Source organism: Thermobia domestica, chromosome 5, assembly GCF_964235325.1.
Source record: "Thermobia domestica chromosome 5, izTheDome1.hap1.1, whole genome shotgun sequence".
NCBI lineage: Eukaryota > Metazoa > Arthropoda > Insecta > Zygentoma > Lepismatidae > Thermobia > Thermobia domestica.
This window is the reverse complement of record NC_137458.1, coordinates 116,035,207-116,060,649: the sequence shown is the minus strand read 5'-3', so window position 1 is coordinate 116,060,649 and position 25,443 is coordinate 116,035,207. Positions and strand designations below refer to the sequence as shown.

Here is a 25,443-nt window from a genome sequence, read left to right as displayed (position 1 = left end):
TTCCAACAAAATACTTTCTTCTTTTTAGGCATGCTTCATTGCCACAGTCGTCGAGGCCGGTAAGCCGCCTCGATATCAATAGCGAATCGCACAACTTTGCTCCGTTTTTATATCCATACAATTCGGAAAACCTGGAGTGTAAAAATTAGCGCATCTTTTTCGCACGGCTATTGGCCGTAAATTAGTGGGAAAAAACTTTGGCGCGTTCTTACTTTTACACAACGTGTTGAACTACATGCCTGCATTGTTGTCAGGTCGCCTCGTAGCGTTGTCTAGGAACAATGATCATCACTGACAATTGTTTTGGGACAGCCTTTGTAATAACATAACAACTTTCTATGATATCATTCATACTAATTTTTCGATTTTGATACGATATGAGGCACATTTATTTTAAGACTTTCCAGTTATTCCATTGCTCGGAGTTTTAATTAGTTATTGGGAGGTCGTAAAATCCCACAAATAATAATAATAATAATAAAGTAAAAAAATATAAAATAAATAAAAAAAAACTTTCGCTCTTCTACTGGGCACGACAGGACTAGTAGAGAGTGTTTAAGTTTGAGAAAATATAATATAGAGTAATGTGTTGTAGAGATTCTAATCTATTCACGCTAACAAAGGAAAGAGGTTGTATGTTGAATCTTACATCAATGGAGATGTGTTGGAGCTGTATGAATTCATTATATATGTATTATGATGTGTTACCTATTGTATGCGGCAATTTTTAGTTATATATAATTAAACTGCTGTTAATTGACTTTTATTGTTATACTTATTAATTGAGACGATGGGATGCATATCTATTAACAGTAATAATTATTATTACGTTAAAACACCGAAGAGACTCAAACTCTGCGAATGGTTTCCAATCACTCACTGCTACTTCAATGCATTTAAGGAAAACGTGTTGCTACTTAGAAGACAGACGTAATGTATGGAATTGTGCTTCATCATCCTGTAGGATAAAAGTAGGGATGGCCAATTCCGGAATTTTTCCGAAATCCGGAATGTGGAATTTCCGAATCCGGAAAATTTTAGCCTTCCCTAGATAAAAGTTATAAGATAAGTTTGTAGTTCGATAGTAAGATTTATTTCCTTTTCTAATTCATAGGTCATGAAAAGTCTTAGTTTTAACGTATGAGAATGTTTCTTTGCTTAATTTTATTGTTATTTCCGCCTCTGCTTATAGGAAACTATCAAGTGCTTTCAAAATTTCTTTGAGACGAGTAATGTTGTTTGTGGTATTAAGTTGTCGTTAACTAAATATATGGTTTAAACAACCCGAAAAGTCATTGCCATCGCCTCTGGTCTAGTGGCTAAAGCGTGTATCTTGCGTGCATGAGTCCCAGATTCGATTCCCGGAGGGAGAGCCCCTTGAAAAATTTAAATACATTACAATAGTTTGGATTCCACTTTAAACTGTGTGTCCATATCTCGCTGCTGAAAGGGACACTAAAACTCCAGCCATCCAATGGAAGACTCATTGTACAGAGTAAGCACTCGCCACTGGATTCAGTGCAGTTTAATGAGGCTGTTGTTACCTTATTCTTTCAGATCCTGTTTTACGTTATTTTCTTATTCCGCTTCAGGATCGAATGGCGAATGCACGTGGTTCCCTGTTCGATCCCTGAGGTGAATGTGCTTGGATCGGAGAAAAAAATCCGAGTATGGATCGGATTCCACCTTATTGAGTAGATCCCATCTCAGATAACCTCGGTGTTCTAAAGAAATGTTATTAAACACTATAATCAGTCAATCTTCTTCCTTTTTTGTTAGTATTGAGTATACGCCCGATTATATGATAGTTTTGTTAAAACCGTACTTGTATTATAATTGCAGTCTATCCCTTTAAACTTAAAAAAAAAAAAAAAAAATGTTATTTCATACCACATAGACTGTACGATTAGTATTACTCTCCCACTGCCCTGCCGCGCCGTTGCGTGATTTGTTAAGGACAGACGTATAGGAAATAGGTAATGGTCATGTATCATTGTTAGAATCAAATTTAAATATTAAAAAGAGCTTTAAATTGGTAAGTTTTCCGATATTTAATTTTTATGCTTGGTATTTTTATTTTTCCATTAAAATCATGTCAAAAGACTTGGTGGTCGTATTTTTGCTCGAGTATATTCGGGCTAATATGGTAATTTCTTAAAATAGTAATCACATACGAAGGTACCTTTATTCAATTCTTTCTCTTATATTGAGTGTGAGATTTCCTTTGAAAGATTTTATTTTTCTCGTAGCACATTAATTGTTGGCGCAGCAGTAACAACTTACATCAGTTCATGGCTTTTGAGAGTTATCTATAGAGAAAAATTCCAAATAAACGATGGCAAGGGATCAGACTTGCAGGATAGTTGGCTGTTTCGCCTTTCTATCAATCTTATGACTTATGCTACTATTTTTGTACCTGGAATCCTTATCATACGATATGTAAGAACTACTAATTATTTAGATCAAGGAGGTAAGTGTTATTCTCATGTCACTCAATTTCTTTACTACATGATACAAAAAAAAAAAAAAAAGTTTGAAACTTTACTGACCAAACAAGTTTCATAAAAATAAACGGTCTTGCGTTGCCTATTGTCTGTTTAACATACTGAGAGAACTAGTACTTATCACGTAGTCAACGCTCCCCTATCAATAATTTTAATGTGTTGAGAGCCAGGGATGGTCATTTTGCAATGAGACTCGCGCGGGCTCATGCTCATTATATTCAATAGGTCTAGCGTTCACTAATTTCAATGAGGTTCAACTCTTGCTCAGATTTTCACTCGGGTTCGCTGCCCTCAATAACGTTCGATCTCGCGATAATTAGTTTCATTGGGCTCTTGCTCCCAGAGGGCTCGTGTGCAGTGATCTCATTGGAGCTCGCTCTCTCGTGTAGTTTTCAACTAATTCTGAAAGCTAATTCTTGTAATCCCAATGTCTTTACGCTGATTTATGCCTAATCATTCTAGTAAATTTTCCGTTACAAATCTGTTAGTAATGTTCGAGGAAATAAATCATTCCGTTTATAGTTTAGAACACTGACAGGTCGAAGTAAGAGAGAGAGAACTATATGCGGATAACCAAGCGTAGCAATCGATAGTACGTGATTTGCTTATGGATGATACAGGATACATATTAAATATAGTGTGGATATTATGATTGCACATGAAATTTAAAGCTTAGACTTTTGATGATGTGAAAATATATCATAGTCAAGTAAATTTAAGATTTGACAATAATGGTGAGGATGTTGTTAAGTTCATAAAAACTTGGTTTTGTTGGGCGAAATGTATATGGTACAGTTTTCTGTCTCCTTAATGTTATCTGTTAGAGATGAACTATCATGATTTGAATTTTTTCTGTTTTAAGTCATTACATATATTTGGTAACCAAAAAAAGTTGTGTCTGATATTTGATCCTGTAGACAACGTTGGCAACAAATTCCGAACGATATAACTACACAAAATTTCAATGACATCAGGTGGGAAACTTCCACAACTTTTAGAACAAAGAAACGCGATTTTTTTTAAAGCTAACATTAATGAACTTAATAGTGAAAACAGAAACATTCGAGGCATGTCTAAGGGCATCAACGAATTTAAGAAAGGCTATCAATCTCGCGCTCATATATTAAAGAAAGCCGACGGAGCAATTCTTACTGATATAGATAGCATTTTGAATAAATGGACGATTTGCTTAACATGCAGCTAGAAATTAATTAATATTCGTGGAGAAAGGAAATACACACAGCAGAACCGTATATTCCAGCGCCTAACCGAACAGAAGTAGAAACCGCTATTAAGAAATTAAAGAAACTCAAATCTCTGACTGAAAACGAAATTCCAGCTAAATTAATTTTAGGCGGAGAGGAAAAATTGTGGAACAAGATACACACTATTCTCCTTGTTTGGAAGAAGGAGGAATTGCCACGAGAGTGGAAAGAATCAATCATTGTTCCGACTCACAAGAAAGGAGGCGACAAAACTGATTGTAATAATTATCGAGACATTTCTCTTCAGTCAATATCCTATAAAATGTTCTCCAACTTTCTGTTAACAAGATTGACACCATACACAGATGAAATTAGTGGATATTATCAGTGCGAATTTAGACGAAATTGGTCAACCATCGGTAGAATATTTACCTTTCGACAAATACTCGGAAAGAAATGGGAATACAATATCTCGGTACATTAATTATTTATTGATTTTAGAAAACCCTACGACTCGGTTCGGAAGGAAATATTGTACAACATTCTTACAAAATTTGGAATACCGATAAAACTAGTTAGATTAATTAAGATATGTTTAGATGAACCCCAAAGTAAAATCGAGTAGGAAAGTAATTGTCCACGAGCTTTCACGTCGAGAATGGCCTGAACAGATGCGTTGTCGCCAGTATTATTTAACTTTGTTCTGAAGTACGCTATAAGAAAAATCAAAGATAGCAACCAGAGCCTATAGCGGAATGGTCTTCACCATGTTATGGCGTATGCTGATAATGTAAATCTGATAGGAGATGATAGAACAACAGAAAGAAATGCAGAGAAAACTAAGTACATGGAAATTCGCCGGGATCGTAATGCTGCAAATTATTGATACGTCAAAATATCAAATAATAGTTTCCACAATGGATACTTTCAAATATCTACGATCAATATTAACAGACCAAATCCATATCCACGAAGAAACTAAAGGTCGACTGAAAGCTGGGAATCCGTGTTATTTTATTCCATTCAAAATCTTTTGTCTTAGCTCAGGGAGTCTATCGGTCACGAAAGTCACGAAATCAAGAAAACTGTCATGAAAGTCAAGAAAAAGTCACGAAATTTAGCTTTTGGGTCACGATTTTTATTATCTGTACAAATAAAAGTACAGATCAGAAACTTTTGTTGTATAAAACATCAAAATTCACCACCAAAAATGTCTGTGGTCGGCTTTAGACGCCACCAAATCGCAAGCAAAGCACGCTTTTATCGCATGTATGAAAATTCGGCCTAATTCGCACCCAAATTTGCTCTTGAGAATGCTACGAAATTTTATTGTTTGGTAAAAAAAAGGTCACGAAACAGTAATGAAATTTCGTTTAGGAATTTTAGTAGACACCCTGTAACGAATTCTGTTAAGGAATTTGAAGCTTGGAATATATAAAACTATAATCATGCCTGTTGTGCTCTAGGTTGCGAAACATAGTCGCTTACTCTGAGGAAAGAACGGGGACTGAAAGTATTCCTGAAATGAAATCCTGAGGCGAATATTCGGACCCAAAGGAACGAAAATTGCGGAAACTTCATAATGAGGAATTCCATAATTTATACCGTTTACCAAACATTGTTGGGTTTATCAAGTTTAGGAGGCTCAAGTGAACATGTCATGTAGCCATGTAATGTGCCGCTTTTATTGACCTGTACCTAGCGCATTACATATTGAGAAAGTGGTGACAAGCATTCCGGTCGGTACCATATGGATAAGTATAGGAAAATAAATAATATTTTCGAATCGATAAAAGTAAACAAATGTACTAAAAATTTTAAGATCAACAAGATATTGTAAGTGAAGAAATTGTATAGAATAAAGCTAATCCATCTTATGTGAATGTGACTTGAAAGTTAAAGAAATCGGGTAAAAATAGAAATAATTGTGTAATTTATTGGGAAAGCAAGAAAACAAAATGATAAAATGATAAACAAAAGTCGATTCGGGGAGACTCTTCTCTTCCCATACCATTAACTGCTAATAAATTTAAAATGTTATAATCAATAATATAAATTTAAAAATCATATCTTTCAAAATTTTATGTTTACAATTCACCTCAATCAACTTGTTAGATCTTCGGCATCTTGAATCGTCGTAACAAAATTTTAAATGTATGATACAGTAGTACAAAATTACCCAATGTCAGAATACCAGACGTCATATAATGGTGTTCCTTGAGTTCCAGTGATTTGAATGTATTATAAGGTCATAGGAAAATATGTTATATATAAATACAGGGAAAATAAAGTTCTAAAATGATAATCTACCAATAATACATTTTCTTACGTACGTTATCATCAGCAGGAATTTTAATCCAACAATGTGATGGAAGTTTACTTAACCTAAGGAGGAAAAAAATATTAATATACAAAAGAGATGAGAAGAAAGTTAATTATATATATATATATATATATATATATATATATATATATATATATAGTAGAGCGTCGATTATCCGAACGTCGGTCAACCGAACTGTGTACTCGCTCGCACCTGTTACTCCCCTACCCTACCGTCCATCATCCCCCTCACTCCCAAACCAAGTTTCCCACAGTAGTCGCCGCACTGAGATACCGCTGGCGGAACATTGCTTCTAATGGGGCCTTCATAAGGCGCTGCTGACCGGCCAAGCCGCCAGTCGCTGTGTTTCAACAATCAGCACACTTCTTTTTATGAATAAATTTACTGTACAGTACTTCTTTTTGGCAAATAAACATGTACAGTTCGATTATCCGAACAAACCAGTTTTCCGAACACCCATGTCCCCCAATTACTTCGGATAATCGACGCTCTACTGTATATATACTGTATATATATATATATATATATATATATATATATATATATATATATATATATATATATATATATATATATATATATATATGTGTGTGTGTGTGTGTGTGTGTGCCCGCGCGCGCGCTAAAAGAAAAAAAAATAATTATAAATAAAGTTTTAAAATACTGAAAATAAATATATACAGGGTGGTCCAAAAGTAGGTACAGTACCGTACTGTTCAGCTCATTGCATTTTATATAATTTCTTACTGTTATCCATCAGCCAGACTTAGTTTATTATTTGTTCTTAATGTGTTTTTAAGCTCGGAAGAGCCGAAGCAAACCAACCCTTAAACTAGAATGTGATACTTGATCAATGGAGGGGTGTACTTTTGGGCCACCCTGTATATTAATTTCTGTACTACCACCCATTGAGGTACTTATCGAGAACGCGACGTAAATGGACCTGAAATAAGAAAAAGGAAACATAGAAATTAAATACCATTATACAAGTGGGTTATTATATGGAACAAGGATACACGAATAGTGATATGTTATATTTTGTTACTATTGTCATTGTTAGAAGATATTTAAAAAAAAAAAAAAAAAAATGGATTGCCTAAACTATAAATAAAATAATGTTAAAGAGTAAATTTTACGATTGAAATTATTTACATCTAACGTTATTCTATAACAAATTTAGATATTCCAGTATGATATCTCGTTACTGTTTCACTATCTTTTGTTGTGCGTTATGGTTATATATTAACTCTCCCGGATGCTACTCCTCACGTTTCCTTGAAACTTGTGTTTCTTCTGATCCTTTCCCACTTCGTAGAATAAGTGGGTGGTGACTCTGCTGTGCCGGGCCAAACTTTGGCTCAGTTCGTGCTAGGAGCTGCTCAACCGCAGATGGGAGGACAATATTAAGATGGATCTGGCAGAAATAGGAGTACAAAGTAGAAACTGGGCCCAGTTGGCTAAGGACAGAAGTCAGTGGAGAACTTTTTTGAACGCGATTTTGAACTTCCGGGTTCCGTAGGCCATAGAGTTAGTTAATTAGATAAAAATGATAGCATGAAAGAAGGCACATCTGGAATATCATAAACAGTTGGCATCAACAGTAATAACCTGTTTTCAATGCTTAAGCAGATTATGGATTCTTTGGTGGTAGAATATACTGTAACGTAAACCAAATAACGTCATCCAGTGTGTGTGTCACCTTGGGGAGAATTCGAAACCATTGTTTCAGCTGAGGTCTCACGAATGTGATAAATGATAATTCATCAATGCAAAGTCCTGGGGTATGGAGAATGTATTAACATTTCCTAGCCAAGTTTAAAAGTGACGTTAGTAATAGTGGATTGGCGTTTCCTTGAAGCATAATAACACCTCTGCAATTCGCATCACAAGCTTTAACCGGTTTGCAATTTTTTGTGAGCTCAATTCTAATTGCTCTGAGTATACAGTTGCACTGATTCTCTTGCTAAGTGGCAGTAATTCATGGTGACCTGAGCAGTTCACCTAACACAAATAACCTTTTGTTGATTCAATGCCAATTTTGTTTATTTAGGAGGAACTCATGTGATGCCAATCAATAATAAATGAACGTAAAGTATTTTAAAGAACCCACTCCCCATCACATATCAACACTGTTCGCAAATGAATTCTTGTCTTTTCGAAACAAAGAAATACAAGGATTTTATCGTATCGCTTTTTGAGCCGTAGTCAACCCTTCATCTCATTTATACCATTTTCCAAGTTGATGGAGGTATTGACGAATTGTTTCTGCAGTACAATTAAATTGTTTCCTTAGTCATCGAAATGTTTTGCCGTTACCGGCCCCAATAGCCAACGTGAGGCCTCATTTTGTCAATGGATCCTCCTCATGGTCTAGTGGTTAGCGCACGCGAGCCTTTGGTATACAGGGTCCCAGGTTTGATTCCCAGTGAGAGAGCTTCATATATATGTACACATTACGGTGGTTCGAATTCCACCTTCCTCAATCCACGTATCATGAAGGATGCTAAACTCCAGTCTCACTATCCAACTAGCTGTCACTGACTTCTTGGTGTCCCATATGCTGTGCATCCTGAAAGGGATTTATGATTGTTCTGAAACTCGTTAAATCATAATTGTACTGTCTGCTCATTTAGCGCATTCTTACCGAATACCTGGCATAGTTTTCTTCTCGTTTCACTACCGTTTATTTCCAGTTTAAATTCATAAAGCATGAAGGCCCATTTAACTGGCTGCCACAACGAGTTGGAGAGAACATGAAACACAACTAGCACGGTACTTTTTTTTTTTTCCTCGAAACGAAAAATGGAAAAAGTCATGGATAGTGTGAAGTGTTAGCACATGGAATTCCGACAGAACTTTCGTGGGTATCTAACATAATGAAAATACTATTTATTATATGCAAAAGTTATTTGGGTTATTTTGTAAAATATGTAAAACTCAAATAGCAGGGATATTCAGAGTTTTATCATTATTAGAAATATATTTTATAGTATCTTCATTAATTCCAAATATCCAAATGTAGATTAAAGTTTAATCATTGAATGCTGTCTGTAATGGAATGAGATCAACATTGTCTCAAGAAAAGCAATTGCGATTGAAACTACGTGTATATGTAAAATATTAAATCAAAGAAGTCACAGTGTCTGTATGAAAAGTGAGTTTACTGCATTTTTTTAAAGCAAGCGCCCATAAGACATATAAGTTCTAATCACTTTATACTTTGCGTTATTCTTCTGTGACACAAATAACTTCTTACAAATTTTTCAGGTACCTTGTAACGCACTCTTTTGTACCGCAAACTATCTGTTTCACGAAAATTAACTATAGCTGTTTTTAACCAGCTATAAAGGCAAATTACAACTAATGATTTTGAAGTAACATCCATATTCATTTTATTTTATATATTTGTTTTGAACCTTTACTCCCAACAATATTGAGGATTGAGAGCATTATGAATAATATTTGTAAAAGCATTGTATTATTTGCAAACATTTAGCCTATTCTCATTTTTTAATTTTTTTTTTTTTTTATTTTATTATTATAGATAAAGGATGTTTTCCGCACATCGTAAGACTTTGTTTACATGACACCAAAGGATCGCAGTTATTAGGCAGTGATGAACAGCAAGCAGGCTACGCGAGAAGCACTTTCCAGGAGGCATTTGTACTTCTTTTCTGTTTTGTTGGCCTGCAAGGTTCTTATTTGACGTGGGGAGTGTTGCAGGAGAAAGTTATGACACAGGTAATATTTTATTTTTTAACGGGTGTTTCATTTTCTAAAAAGAAGAAAAATGTGGGCTTCGTTCGACAAATTATTCCCGATTTCCTTTCCGGAACTTGGATCTTTGTATGTATATATAGTATATTTATGAATTTGTGAATCATAAGGTTATTTTTAATAAATTGTTTTGATTCTTGATTATTTTTTCAATACGATCTTTCCCCTTCTCAAAACTTGAGTGTCAGCTTCGTAAAATCTATTGTTTTGATTCTTGACTATTTTTTAAATACCATCTTTCCTCTCCTCAAAACTTGGGTGCCAACTTCTTAAAATCTGCCAATTGTTGGTATAATTTTGTTGCTCCTGATACTTACTCAGTGATAACAGAGGCCATGTAGAATTCAAACCATAACAAATTCGTAATGGTAATTTCAGAAAATAGCTGTGTATAGTACTAATTATAACAGTAACAGTCGTATGGTAATAATTCCAGAAATTTTCGTAAACGTAAATCGAAATTTCCAAAGAACATATGGTAACCTACACGAGGTAGCTGAGTTCCGATCTCATAATTTCACTAATAAGAACAATTGTATTACTATTGCGCGACGTGAGCGCGATATCTATTGCACTCCTTCAATCGGCTCATATCTCTGTCACCTTCTGCCACATGTGTGGATCAGTTTTCATCTGCGTACGTTATTCGTCTTTCCGAGACTTATTGTTGTTGCGCTTCCACTTTACTCCTTATTTTACGGCACTTCTACTTTTGACTGAATAACACACAGTCATTGCCACTCGCCACACTTCATCGCCTCACATTCGTTTATTAGCTAGGGAACTCTTGTAGTGCTGAGACATAGCCCTCTGGCGAGAGAAGTGTTGTCACTACTTTTTATCAATCTTTGCAAGAAAATAAATAACATACCTTCAGCTCTCTCCGCTCGTCTAGTTGCTAGCGCACGCGCCTTTTATGCACGGAGTCCTGGGTTCAGTTTCTGGTAGGGAAAGCCTTGAAATCGCATTATAGTAATTGGGATTCCACCTTAAACCTGTCGGTGCAGTCTCATATAGCTTCAATGCAGAAAAGAGACGATTCCCCTAGAACTTCCCCTAACCACCATCCAACAGAAGCCTTAAGAAGTTAAAAGCAAATCATAAGCAATGGATGGAAGCAGATTGTCGCGATAAGAAAGAAAAAGGATGGTTAATCACTAACAACCTCGAAGAAATACTGAAGGAGATTTAAGAGTTCTATAACAAGCTATATGTAAGCGATGAACAGGGAGTGAAAGAAAGCGAAGGGGAAATAAAGGGAATTCCATATTGCAAGAAGAGGTTGCAGACGTTATTAAGAGCATGAAACGAGGGAAGGCACCAGAAGATGATACGATTACATTAAATATGTTAAAAGAAGTGGAAAAAATCCTAGCCAACTTTATATTAAATATCTACGAAGTAGTTGAATTCTCGAGAAGTAGGGAAGTGTCATGATCATATTGCTGTATAAGAAAGAACACAGAAAAAAGATCTACGCAGTTACAGACCTGTAAATCATCAAGCAATTTACAAAGTGTTTACGAAATGTACTGACGCCCCTAGTAGTTAGAAAATTATTTAAAAATTGACAGTATTTCAATGTTACTATCATTGTCTCTGCTAAACACTTATTAAGTTTCTTTTATTCTGCTTTGTCTCGTGAATCGTCACAGGTGGCGATTGTTCATTGTTTACTTTTTCATTATTTATTCTCCTCTGTAGTCACTCATAAACACGAAGTAGAATCTGTTTATCTTTCGGAGGATTCTCAGTTTTCAAATATTTTTGGGGGTTGATAAGAAAATTGTTAAAACATTACCTATATTTGAGAAGTATTCGCTTTAACAGGGCTATTTGATACTGATAACAAATATGTATTTATTTCTCATTATCATTATATTATAGTGGGCATTTTATTACTTCTCACTTAACTAAGTTTAATACCTATGTATGTACTTAAGTGCAATGGCTCTCTTATTAAACAATAGAATTTTCAATTTTAATCACTGTTTTCTTTTCCAGGTATACACCGATTCTCAAGGGAACACAGCCCAGTTTAAGGATTCTCAGTTTCTTGTATTCGTTAATCGAATTTTGGCATTTGTGTTGTCAGGATCTTATATACTGGCAACACGTCAGCCTCCTCATACGTCGCCTCTGTACAAGTATTCTTACTGTTCGTTTTCCAATATAATGAGTGCGTGGTGCCAGTACGAAGCCCTAAAATACGTTAGTTTTCCTACACAGGTGGGCATATTATCATTAGTTTCATTACTTTATTAGAGGTTAGCATTAATCCTTTTTTTTTTTTTTTCTTTCTTAATATATACATTTTACAGGCTTATCAAGTACCTGGAGAACCTATAAAAGTAAGAGAATTTAGTTGTTAATAATACAAAAAAATTAATAACCTTATTATTTTTACTTCTCTGCTTTTGAGCATGTTAATCGTTGTAAGTATACTTTTCTTTTACGACTAAACTCTCTAGCATAAAGGACTCGAAGAACGTAAGGTGACTAACTGAACTGGTTGTACCAGTCTTACTTTTTGTATACTTGGTGACAATATTAATGCTAACCTCCTATCCTGTGACTGCTCTTAATTTCTGGCTGATTGTATGAGTGAAGGAGGGGGAAGATTAGGTAGATAATAGAGACAGCTTATATCAATGAAGCTTAAAACACTTTTTTCCTTTCTGATTTCATGTTTGTCTGATGCTTGCCGGAACTTTGTATTAGAATTGAAGAAAATAATTACATTTTAGAATCAGTTAAGAGGAGCATGAAATTATGTTTTTAGTAGGTTATTGAAAAGTATTCAGTCATGAATATGTACGTTTTGATATGAGTAGTCCGTTTGCAAAACCAGCTCATTATATTTTTTTTTTATTATGGTTATTTTCGGATGCGTTTAAACGAAACTGCTTTTGAGAGGGAAATTTGCACGCGATATTCAAAACTGGGATATGAACAATACGGCCTATTAAGGGTGATTTTCAGCTGGGAACTGGAATAACTAGCCTTCAGAACTGGTCATACGTCAGCGGTCTGTATGATTTGCACATTTCCCTCTCAAAATAGGTGTTCGTTTAAACGCTTTCGAAAATGACCCTAGCAAATGCAATGAGCTGATTTTACAAACGGACTACATACGTGAGCTGCAAATTGTGTTATAAGCTTTTTTTTTATTAATTTTCTTTTTCTTTTAATTCTTTTCTCTTTTTTATTAGATTTTTATTGTACTTGATTGATTGGCTTTACTGTATTAATATTTGAATTGACTTTTGATTTTGGTATATTCAGATTAAACTTTGAAAATGTCGAAGAAAATTGTTTTCAATGTTGAGTGAGTGGATTCCACACTATATCCTGAATGGAGGAAGTGGTGATATATGATTCTAAAACACAACGTACAGCTTCTCCTAATAATCCATATAAAGCGTATTGTGTTTTGTACCAGAAGATATTTGAACTGAGTAACATAGGTCAGCAAGCTGTGATAACTCATTTAAAAAGTGCTAAACATAGAAAGACAAAAGCAAGCAAACAGTTATACCACAGTTCCTAGCAATGCCAAAATCATCTTTCCCTGCCAAAGTGAATCCAGTGATTGTGAAAGGAAAAAAAAATCACATGGAGTGTCAGGAGTATCAAAGTCAAGCAGCATGTGTGACTATGTTATCAAAGAGGAAGTAACAAGCGCTGAAATCACATGGGCAATGAAGATGGTTATGGGACATCAGAAATTTTCAATGGGGAGAACGAAGTTATCCTATATTGTGTGTGGCTTGAAACTTCCAAATATAGGGTTGTTTTTTTTTTTTCGATGTACTTTTCGTTTTTGGGAAACTCGCTTAACCAATTATCAGTTAGGTATTTGAATTCTGCGTTTCGTCGCCATTCTACTGTGGAAGGTCTTATTAGCAAATTCAAAGCAGCTCTTAATGGTTTATCAGTAACCATAACAACATAAATTTCTATGGATGAACCCAGTGTCAAGTGAAAATTTCATCGCAGTTTGCTGAAATTGCACAAGATGAAGATGGTGCCAAACTCTCAGATATGGATTCTTTCAGTTTGCAAATTGTTCATGGATCACTTCCAACTGGACATGATACTGCTGACGAGGATATTAATGAAGTTTTGAATAGCTTGCAACTTTTTAAGGATGGCCCCGCACGCTGGGCAGATTTCATATCGTGCAGAGGCATTAATATATTTTCCAAGAAATTCTGGCACTGGCGAAGAATGCCGAAGTTGTTCAGTGCGCTATTGAGTTATTACCACATATCGAGAAGTACTTGGAACAATTAAAGAAGTCTTCCAAGGTATTTGGAAAATGGTACTGTTCAGAAAGCAATTGATAATCCGCTAACCCTGCCTAGATTGGCTTTTTTGGTGTCTTATCAGTGCTGATGTTGAACTTTTTCTGGCTAAATTTCAATCGTTAAAGCCATTAGCACTATTTTTGTCTGCAGAATGTGAACGTTTGATTCGTCGCCTTATGAAGATACATGTGAAGTCTTTTATTATCTTTATATTTATGTGACACATGTGAAGCCTTATATTTATTAAAAGTGAAGTCTTAATAGAAGCGGACACGACTTTGAAACTGTTAAAAGTACAAGTATCTGATGAAGATAAAACTATGTCTTGTTCTAAAGTTGACATAGGATTTGCTGCAAAGAAGTTTTTAAGTCATAGCAAAGTCAATGAAAGACTAAAGCCCGAATTCCTGCCAGAATATAGAAAATCAATATGTGGGAAGATCTTGGAAAATGTCCAATGAAATATAGGTTTATGCTCTGTTTCATTCCGAGAGAGATTCTGCAAATGAGAATTTGTGTGAAAGTCGTATGAAGTTTGTTTTGGAAGAATTATATGAGAAAAATCACATTCCGCTACGAAGTGCAGTAGAAGCAAACCATCAATACACTAAAGTGTGTTCTAATTTACAGAGTGACTGGAAGGATAAGTTTAACAGTTTCAACTCTGAAACAGATCGACTGGACACTTCTTATCACAATTTACTCAGAAATAGTGATGAGTTCGAAGAACTGTGAAAAGTAGTGGAAATTTTGCTTATTCTTTCTCATGGAAATACGGGTGTTGAAAGTGTTTTTTCTATTAATGACGTGATGGTAGAAAACCTTTGTGAAGATTTAATAGTAGTATTGAGACTAGTGTATGATTCTATAAAATGTTCTGAGGAACTTTGTACGATGGAAATAAATGGCAAAATGCTTCAATCTCTTTGTGCTTCATGGAAACAATATGAGGAATCCATGAAGAAAAAGCGTGCCGATGAAAATACAATTGAGTCGAAAAAGCGTAAGCGTAAGCACATTGCTAATCAAATTACTGTACTAGAGAGGAAGAAATCAAAAGTTATCAAAATAACTTAATCTGGAAAGAGAAGCTATGAACGTACACCTTCAGAAAATCTCTTCCGTAACGCAATGAAAACTTGTCACAGCTATTCGTTAATTACAGTATGTTGTATGCTAGGTTCTATTGTATTGTCATCAAAATACATCATGTAACTTTCTGTTAATATTTTTTTTTGCGTATATAAAGAATATAAAAAATACTCAGAAAAGCAGAGGGTAGGTCTTGTGGTGGGCTTTTTTTTTTTTTTTTCTTTCTTCCAATTATACGACTTTCAGCTAACAAAGATCTTAGAAGCTAAAATACACACTAAGAACTCAAGATATTCAATCTCGAAAATGTGCTCTATAGACCAGGAAAAGTTAGGGAAAATGAAAATATCCCTGGTAACCCTTTTTTTTAAAAGTAATATTTATTTATGGAAGTTCTACGATCCATATTTAATATTTAGAAGAGGGGAAAAAACTTTTCTTATGTAGAACCCAGGAAATGAATATCACAACAAACAGTTCCAGGACTACTCTGGGCCTTTTATCAATGTATCTTCTTCGGCTTAAAACATGGCGACAGTTTCTGTCTTTCCGTAAATAGCTGTTCTTTGAAATAGTAACCTGAAAGATGTAAATAGGTGTCTGTGCCAGTGTTACTAGTGCCATCGGGTTGACGGGACATTTTAAAATTTCAGGAACTATTCTCAACACGTTTCGAAAACAAATAACATTTCCATAAAAAGTAAGCATCTTTCTGTCTTTTTTTTTTTTTTTTTTTTCTCGTTTATAGTTGCTAGGATAAGTGTATAACATTTAATGTCAGTGTTAAGCTGTTGTTATCGGTATGTGCGAATTTGTTTTGTGTTCTGTGAATGTATTTGTGATTAAAATGGAAACAATGAAATAGAAATTTAGAAAGCACTGGTTGAGTAACTTAAATTTGAAAGATTGAGTTCAGAAGTTAAAAATGTTTCATGATTTTGATTTGCCTATTTCAAACTATTACAAAGTATTGTTACAATGACAAGAGCAACTTAATCCACATCACTAACTGAAGACAAAGATTCGGATGAAGATATAAAACCCATTATGCAGCTTAACAGTACTTCTAATTCCTTTTAAATACTTTCTGAAGACTTTAATTAAAATGTTTATATCTTTCTGAACGATTTGAAATTGTAGCGATATTTTCAAATCATCATATTTTCTGGTAGAATTCTGGAGGTTCCGGTCAGGAATTTGGCGGAATTTTCAATGATCTTGTTGGCAACACTAGTCAGTGCAAAGTTTTCAGAATTATAGTTTATTACTACAGGTTTCACTAACATTGGGTGATATCAATAAAACGGAGAAGTTACTCATTACGCCCAATTTTGAAGTAGTTACTCGCATTGGTATCAATAAAAAGAGAACTGAGCACTAGTCGTCTCGGCTGACCTCGGAGAAGCCCCGCCCTTTTGAAGTAACCACACCTCTATTCTCGAGCCGAGTAACTACTACGCGTTTGATATCAATAAAAATCAAAGACTCCTCTGTGATGCTAGTAACTTCTCCAAATTTGTGGAGCAAGCTAAATAGGTGACTCCGTGCGAAATATGGCAGAGTATATGATTGTTTTACTACGTAGAAAAACTTATAAACTGCATAGAAATGTTGGAAATGGAGATTACAAAAAGTATTATAAGTTTATGAAAGAAAATGTAGTGATTAGCACAACATTTTTTTAAGGAGAATCAACCAAAATTCGGGGTGATGGACTACGTAATGATGAAAAGATGCGGGTTTTCTTCAAGGGCGCCGATCCTGTGGGGGCCCGGGCTCCCCAAAGCTCATGTGGGCCCCCTATTGTATTTATGAATATACAATATTTGGCATAATTAGAGTGCAATTTGTCTTAAAATCCTGATATATATACCTTCTGCATCTTAATGCCCTCCCCCCCCCCCCCCAATTTACAGAGAAATCGTGCCCTTGGTTTTCTTGCGTTACGTGAGTGATCCGGGATTCCAGGTCGGAATGTCAGGGGATTCTGGTGTGGCTCAAAGTACTGTCTATGACTACCTGAAAATGGATTGTTTCCGGAAGTGTGCGTAATATACAAACAGCAAAGGCAGAGTGGCAAGAACAATATACATTTCCGGGTGCTATCGGAGCACTTGACTATACACAAGTGGCATTAAAGAAACCTAGTATTTTGGAGAGTAATACGTTAATTGGAAGAGCTATTTCGTGGCTAAGCGGTTAGCGTACATGCCTTTGGCATAGGAGACCCGCGTTCGGTTCCCGGCAGGAGCTCATGTGGTTTGGATTCCACGTTAATCAGTGGGTCCTGTCTCATATAGGCACGCTACTGAAAAGGACGTTAAACTAATAATCAACTCAACTCAACATTGATAGAAAGGGTGTATACATGAGAAGGTTCATTCCCATGGTTTCAGTGTTACTTTCTTCTTTCCCGTTTTTTTATTTTTTATTTTTTTCTTCTTTTTTATTTTTGTTTTATTCTCGCTCGAATATTAAAGATTCTCTTTTGAATTTGTGTCTCAGTCGTAGATGTATTTGATATTTCGTTGCATTTCACTGTAATTACCTTCAAAGCTTCGGCTTTCCTTCGTTTACTTTCTGGTAGCTGTGACTTTGAAAGTACCACTGAAAACTCTTTTACAATATCCACAAATGCACTTTGATTGAAGCTATCGTTGCTACTTGCCCGTTTCATGGCTTTTAAGATACTACGCTATAGGTTAAAAACAACGAAATGACTGCGCGATGAATGGGAGAAATGAGTAATCACTTCTTTTATTGATACGACTCAGTGCTACGTGCAGAGGAAGCGCGAGTAAACGTTCATAAATCTGGAGCAGACTAGACCTGAGTAGTGGCTTGTTTTATTGATACGAAATTGAGGGAGGAGATTACTCCAGGTGTAGTTACTCCGATTCTGGAGCAGGACTTCTCAGGAGTAGTTACTTATTTTTATTGATATCACCCATTGTTAGAGACAATGCTTCTATATTTTTGATATTTTACAACTAGAGACATTTGGGGAGAAAAAAATATATGCTTAACATCAAGATGCGGCACACCCTATTCTCTTGTAATGGCTGTCCATGTGATTCAATTTTTACATCTTTAATAACGTATTTAGATAGTATGGATTGAACTAACTTATTTATTTTTCTCAATTTTTAGCCAAGCTTTTCTGTTTAAGCATGTTTCTTTTTTTTTACTGAAGAAACTATCACCATGTTCTAGTTGGTAGTGTAGCGGAAGATAATACATCGTTAAAGAAGTCAGGGAAGCCCTGAAGCATTTTGTTGTTTTATATTCGTTTTCTGGATCTAGTTTTATCCTCTTCTAAAATAAACATGCCGATCCTTCGTTGATAAGCTAATGTTTAACACTTTCAGTAATAATCATGATATATAAATTTACTGGGTGTGATATAAACAAGCATCTTTATTTTTCGCTTTTTTTCTTGTTTTATTTTGAAATTGGTGCCATTCATCTAAAACTTTTGTTTTTAACTTACATAATTTTTAGGTTTTAGCCAAAGCTTCCAAGATAATCCCTGTGATGCTTATGGGGAAATTAGTCTCCAAGAAAACGTACGAATTCTATGAATACGCCACAGCAGCATTGATCTCTATAGGAATGACATTTTTCTTATTGGGCAGTGCAGAAGATCATAAGGGTAAGTGCATTTATGTTTTAATTTCTTTCGAATTTCTTATCATCAACTAATTGGCTGTATGACATTACATGAAGTTACAACCTGAACTTTTATCTAAAACAGACTATACGTTGTAAAAAGAAGTTTTAAAAAAATGACTAACCGTACAATGACAATTTGTATATCCCAGAAAATTTATTTCGAGAAAATTCATCCCCGGTCTCTTCAAGTGCGATGATCGATTAATATACCGAACTTACATATTTATTGGTCCATAACTAACATTAAATAAAACCTAAATCATATGTAGGTCAATAAACAATCCTACCATTCACAGGTTTAAAAAAAAAAAAAAAAAAAAAAAAAAAAAAAAAAAAAAAAAAAAAAAAAAACTAAATAACCCCTGCGTTTTGTCCATAGTCAGGGGTGGAAATTGAACGATAATATTTCGTTGTAGACAAACAAAATAGCTACAACACATACGGTAATTTTAAGTCGCAAATCTAATACATTATTTATACTTTTAATCTAGAATGAAAAAAAAAATGAAATATTTCAGTTTAACGTCCCACGGATGTGCCCTTTTGGCTAAGGGAGACGAGTTACTTTTCTTCCTTTTTATAGGCTGGGCTTTTTTTTCTTTTTCGTCAGGAAAACAGATAAAAACCTGTAATTTATTTTCTGTAAAGTCTTTCATCAAGTAACTTTGTGATCGGTATTCAAAGTAAACAAAAACACGATGAGAAGAATCTTTAAAATTATGAATTTTTACAAAACCCATAATAACTTGTTTGTTACTTCTATCTCTGTAGTGGTGGACAAACACCATTAGCGTAGATGTCGATGTCGGAGTTCTCTTGTTTTCTTCCACTTTCTTCATTCTATCATCATTCCTCTCATTATCACCGTCTCCTTTAGCCTTGGTGCATAAACATAGGAGGTTAAACTAAACAAAAATGGTCTTTATTTTTTAATTAGACTCGCCAAAAAACTATTGTAAGCTAAATTTCATGGCAGTTCTACCTTTTGCCAGGACGAGAAATTGGAACATTTAAAATGCAAGAATAATGTTTCATTATGTTAAAATAACCCTTACATATTTTAAATTAATAGTATCCGAGACTAAAAGATAGTACGATTCTTATAATAGCATTCTTTACTAGAACTTCAGTAGCTTATATTTGTTTATATTTACGTCACTTCACACTTAATAACGATCCCACTTGCGCTGATGAAAACAAATAAGAAATTATACACTTTTGTTTTTAATTCTATGCTTTTCTGAAATAAACTAATATTAAACTAAAATCCACAATTGCGTTCATGATTAATTTAATAACTACCTTTATATGTTTAATTGTTTCAGACTCATGTACCTACATCATATTTTCTTTATATTCCACAAGTTAATCCAATACATAACCCCGTATGAATCAAAAATATAATTTCCAACCCTGGGATCATCCGAACTTAACATTTTAACATTCTTTCATAAGTTCTTTAACATTTTTTTCTGCCATGAAATTATCTTATCTACGATAGTGCAGTATTCTAATAACAATATCAACATAGATTTGCTTATATGTGGAGTAAACCTTTGAAAATAGCTTTAAAAACGCGAAGTGCACAATTCACTCCGGTCTTTCTGTGTAAACTAGCAAGGAGAGAAAATAGTTGAATGGTAAGGTGCATGGAAAATACAAAAATGATAAAAGTGTAGATCAGTGCTTCGAACCCTCCCAACGATTTTTTTTTCTTTCTTTCTTGAGAGAAAGTATGGTAAAGTGTATTAACAGTTGATGGTATGTCAGGAAAAAAAATCATAATAACGTAACCTACATCAAGAAATGCCTCCTTAATGCCAAAAGAATCTAGGTTTAATTGCTCTAAATTACAATGAACGAAACGATAGCAAGGTGTTGTAGATAGAATTGTTAACTGATCAATAAATAAATAAAAAACTAAATCACAAAGAGTGTCTGGAAAAGTTGGAAAAAAACCTTTATTTGTTGTTGTTTGTGCCTAGTTTCTATTAAACTTTGCACCTTTATTTGTTTTATGAAGTTACATTTTTAAAAATGTTAAGAACTGCAGCACAACATGATTTAGTTTAAGGAATTGGAGCGAGAAAGTTTAGAGCGGTGGCCCATACCTTTGATTCTACATACACTATTAATGTGTGAAAACGAAATTCACTTTTCATATTGTATCAAGATAAATTCTATTGCGTCTAGGTGGAGCTGTGACGACATTCTCTGGAATCCTGTTGTTGGTAGCGTATATGGTATTCGATAGCTTTACGTCTAATTGGCAAGGGGAGTTGTTTACTCAGTATAAGATGTCATCAGTACAGATGATGTGTGGTGTCAATCTCTTCTCCTGCCTCCTTACCTCAGTCTCTCTCGTCCAGCAAGGAGCATTTATGCAGTCATTAAGTTTCATGACTCAGGTAAGCAATTAGAATTATCATTTACCTCATCTCGGGAAGAAACAAAAATCTTGGAAATGAGAGTGATCTAGAAAAATTAAACAATTTAAGAAAATTAATGTACAGGGTTATTACAAATGATGACCTGATTTCATAAATTCACTGTAGCTTTACTATTGGACATACATTGTCACAAAACTTAGCAGACTTATTAAAAAACTCAGTTTTTTTTTAGTGACATTCACAAAAATTTTGTCTCATCTCTGAGGATAAGTTTCTCACAAAACCCGTCTTCTTCCATAAGCTGTTGCAACTGTGCTGAAAATTCAGAGCGTCTAACTACGCAATTGCAAGCGGTAAGGCTTCTGTTTCAATCGTTTCCGTAAGATCTTCCAAACGGTAGGTTGTGGAATGTTCAGCTCTCCGTTGGCTCTGTTCGTCGACTTACGTGCGTTTTGTGTAAAGCTCGCTAGCACGCGCTCAACCGTCTCTCATTGTAGGCCGACCGGTTGATTTACCCTTACAGAGACATTCTGAAGCTGTAAACTGTGTATACCAACGCCGAATGGACTTGGTAGTTAATGGATCTTAGTTGAACTTCGTTCGGAAGTGTCGTTGCACTTTTAGGAGAGACTGAGCACTGAAACTCGAGCCCAACATAGGGGGCCACGGTGGCTCAGTGGTAGAGCGTTCACCTCTGGTGCTGGGGGTCCCGGGTTCGATCCCAGCCCCCGCCAAGTGAACTTTGTGGTGGACAAACACCGTGTGCGTGGGTTTTCTCGGGGTTCTCCCGTTTCCTCCCACTTTCTTCATTCCACCATTTCATTCATTACTCATCATCACCGTCTCCTTTAGCCTAACCGGCATAACCGTGGGACGTAAAACTTAAAGATTTCATTTCATTTCATTTCGAGCCCAACATAAGCTTTCTCTGCATATGTCGCCATCTTGAATAAATACTCACTACTGCGCTGTCGTGGCAGAAATCAGAGCAAACCTGCAAAACACACACACACCAAAAAAAAAAAAAAAAAAAAAAAAAAAACTTTTCTAGTTTTTCAATACGTTTGCAAAGCTTTGTGAGAATTTGTCTAATAATAAAGCTACAGTGAATTTATGAAATCGGGCCAGTCATATGTAATAACCTGGTATAAATGAACTTCCGATATACAATTATTGTCCTTGCTGTATTCCATGTTAAAATACTATGGATACGTTTAACACTGCTCAACTTTTGTGCAGATGCTAGATAACAAGATATGGGGAAATCCTACCCACGCCGAATGCAATTACAAACAATAAACTACTAGCTTTGGCAGGAAGAAAGTATTAATCTTTCACAAGAGTTTCCACTTAAGCATTGTTTCTTTTGTACAAAAAAGAAAGAAGAATTAAAAATTAGTGTATAATAATATGTATTTTTAGGTTTAACATTTAGATTTCTGTTCAATACATCCTATTTCAATTCTTGGGGTGTGTTCGACGGTTGTTTATTACAGAAACAGAAAATTGCACAGTACTTTCAACAAAATGATTAATGATTAATAATTCTGGTTTTGTAAGCCGGAAATCAAAATTGTACATAAGGTTTATGTTAATGATATTCTCAATTATTATATTAATCGTTTAGTTGTAAGAATACTGTCTTTGAGATACACATAATACCAATATGTATGATCTGTGGTTATTTTGGATAGGAATAACAGTCAATTCGTGTCTATCTGTATATTATTTTTACTTAAACTGTTATTTTTCTGAATCCATACTGTGCCTTTCATTAATGGCATAGTATAGTTGCTTGTCTCTCTTTTATTCCAATAATTGTTACTATTCATTAAACTAGAAACTTCTTACCTGAGTTTCAAGTTACTCGTCAAGTAAGAAATGGATTCCGTTATTTGACAGCCCTGTTCACCTATGAGGACCATCACTTTATCATCTGCATTTTCTTGTGGTCAACAAAATACCATACTTTTTTGATTGAAAAAATAAATAAATAAATAAAAGTTCCAGTTTTTGTATCATCGAAAAAGTATGCTGCCTGAACGTTGGTATTACTTAGCATTAAAGGGAGGTGCGTGCGTTCGAACGTTCAGAAGCCCCCAAAATGTGCTTAGAATATAAATCACTCATCGCAAAAACAGTGTTGTGAGTCATTCGCATACAAAACTGCGTGTCTCATCACGAGAGACCTTTGAAGATCACTGATGTAAGGTCTAAGAGAGAAACTTTGGTAACACGAAGAAATAAAATATCGATATAATAGGACAAAAAAAAAACACACACACATTGCAATTGCTATATTTCCCTCTGCTTAAAATACTTACGCTGTCTGAACAGCAAATCTTTTCCATTGACCTGATAGTGTTGCTCCGCTATTCAGTCCTCAAAGTGCAGATGTGGGGTTTCAATGAAGTCGCCAAAGCAAAATGGAACAGAACAAAATACTCTGACTAAAGTCACTTTTTGACATTCAACAGGACTTCTGCATTCAAGCAGTTCAATATCAAAAGCCACACTAATTACATTTTCAAACGATCATATTGATATGTCAAGATCATAAACTGCCTTTTGCCAAGCATATTGTAAAACAGGCTTGTACTTCGATGCAGAAAGTTGATGGCAGCACAGAATGAAGTCTCATGATGAAATAACGATTGTGTAACTTTACTTGTGTTTTTTCACATTGTAGTCTTACAAAATCAACGATCCTTCTCACATACAGCTTCTATTGCCTAAAGAAGAATACATCAAGAAGTTGGCAATATTTTATTATCTTCGATGGCTTTATCTTGAATGTAACATCCTCTTTCGGAAAACTCATCTAACAGAATATGATATTTATGGCCTGACCAGGAATCACACAGCATTAGGCTCTTCGCATCATCACGTACGTATTCACCAAGGATGATAGAAAACTTTTCATATACTCTTTCGTCATTTTGCACTTTTGCTTGCTTCCACATGAATGTTTTGTGGACAGGTTGCTTGAAGGTCCTTTCAAATATTTGGGCCACAAGTGCCTCATGACTTTTGAAAACAGATATAGAGCTTGATAAAGCCATATCAATTGTGTAGCCTTGTGTAGAGCTATGCACAGACTACAGCACACCAGTTATAGTTTTCTAGCCTCTGTGAGATAATGTTGCCAATGAAGACATTTCATAATTAAATTGACTTTAGTCACTGTTCCAAACATATTCTTTGTCCACACTTCCGTCTGCTACATATTTGTTTACTTCCTCCACAAACCCTTGTTCCTTCTGACGAATACCATCATCATCACGTATGTCCTTACGTGTGACGAAAGTAGCTAATATGCCTAGTACAGCCTCTTTCCCTTGAAGTGAGCTCGATCTCGCCTGTTGCCAGTCATATAATCTAATTTTGTCTTGCAATTTGATTTACTTCGAATCAGGGTGGATTGATTTTAAATCACTTGATTTTTTAAATAAAAATCGTTGATTTAAATCAAATTCCGAAATAAATTAATTTAAAGTAAAAAGTAAAATCCAGCCTCTGTTGTGTTATTTAAATTATGGAAGATAATCATAATACAATAAGATGCAAATGTATGTACAGCACAGTATGAAAACGAGTGTTTCATGCAGAGAATGATTAGGGAAAATCCCGTTTTGAACGGGTAACGGAGGAATTCTGCTTTCTTATCTTCGTAACATAAGGTTTTTAAATCGTTAATTATTTCAACGAGAAAATCACCATGGACATTTAAGACGAAAATTCTTTTGTGTGCGCGTCTGTTTGTTTGTTCTTAGATAATAGGGGCGTATTTATAAAGGGGTCCGATACCCTCTCCGAAACTTAAATCTTTTTTAGATTTTATAACTTGCGTATTTTATATGTATTTCGTGCCGCAAGCTAGTTTCTTTTTTAGGTATGCCCCTGCAAAATATGAGTAACTTGTGAAAAAAAAAAAAATTCATGTTGAACATGATAAACGCCGCCGTACTTTTTCCTTAGTGCTTAAGAAACATTGTTTGGGATTAGAGATGCAAAATAGCCGACTTTTTTGAATTGATGTTTTTTTTTCACATAAAAAGCCGGCTTTTTAGGGTAAAAACGGAAATTTTGGCTGTTTTCATTTTCATGATTTTTCTATCTAAATAGCTTTCTTATAGTATACTCTATACTT

The 25,443-nt window shown here is 34.9% G+C and overlaps 1 protein-coding gene across 2 annotated transcripts in view; it reads left to right on the top strand.

Moving 5' to 3' along the window:
• Positions 1 to 25,443, top strand: part of sll (adenosine 3'-phospho 5'-phosphosulfate transporter 1) — a 45,331-nt gene that overhangs the window by 7,993 nt on the left and 11,895 nt on the right. For both annotated transcript variants that reach the window (XM_081758955.1, XM_081758956.1), the window contains exons 3-7: positions 2,250 to 2,470; positions 9,597 to 9,793; positions 11,834 to 12,058; positions 18,733 to 18,883; positions 21,097 to 21,311. In XM_081758955.1, coding sequence (XP_081615081.1) covers positions 2,250 to 2,470; positions 9,597 to 9,793; positions 11,834 to 12,058; positions 18,733 to 18,883; positions 21,097 to 21,311 — 1,009 coding nt within the window. The remainder of the gene's footprint in view (positions 1 to 2,249; positions 2,471 to 9,596; positions 9,794 to 11,833; positions 12,059 to 18,732; positions 18,884 to 21,096; positions 21,312 to 25,443) is intronic.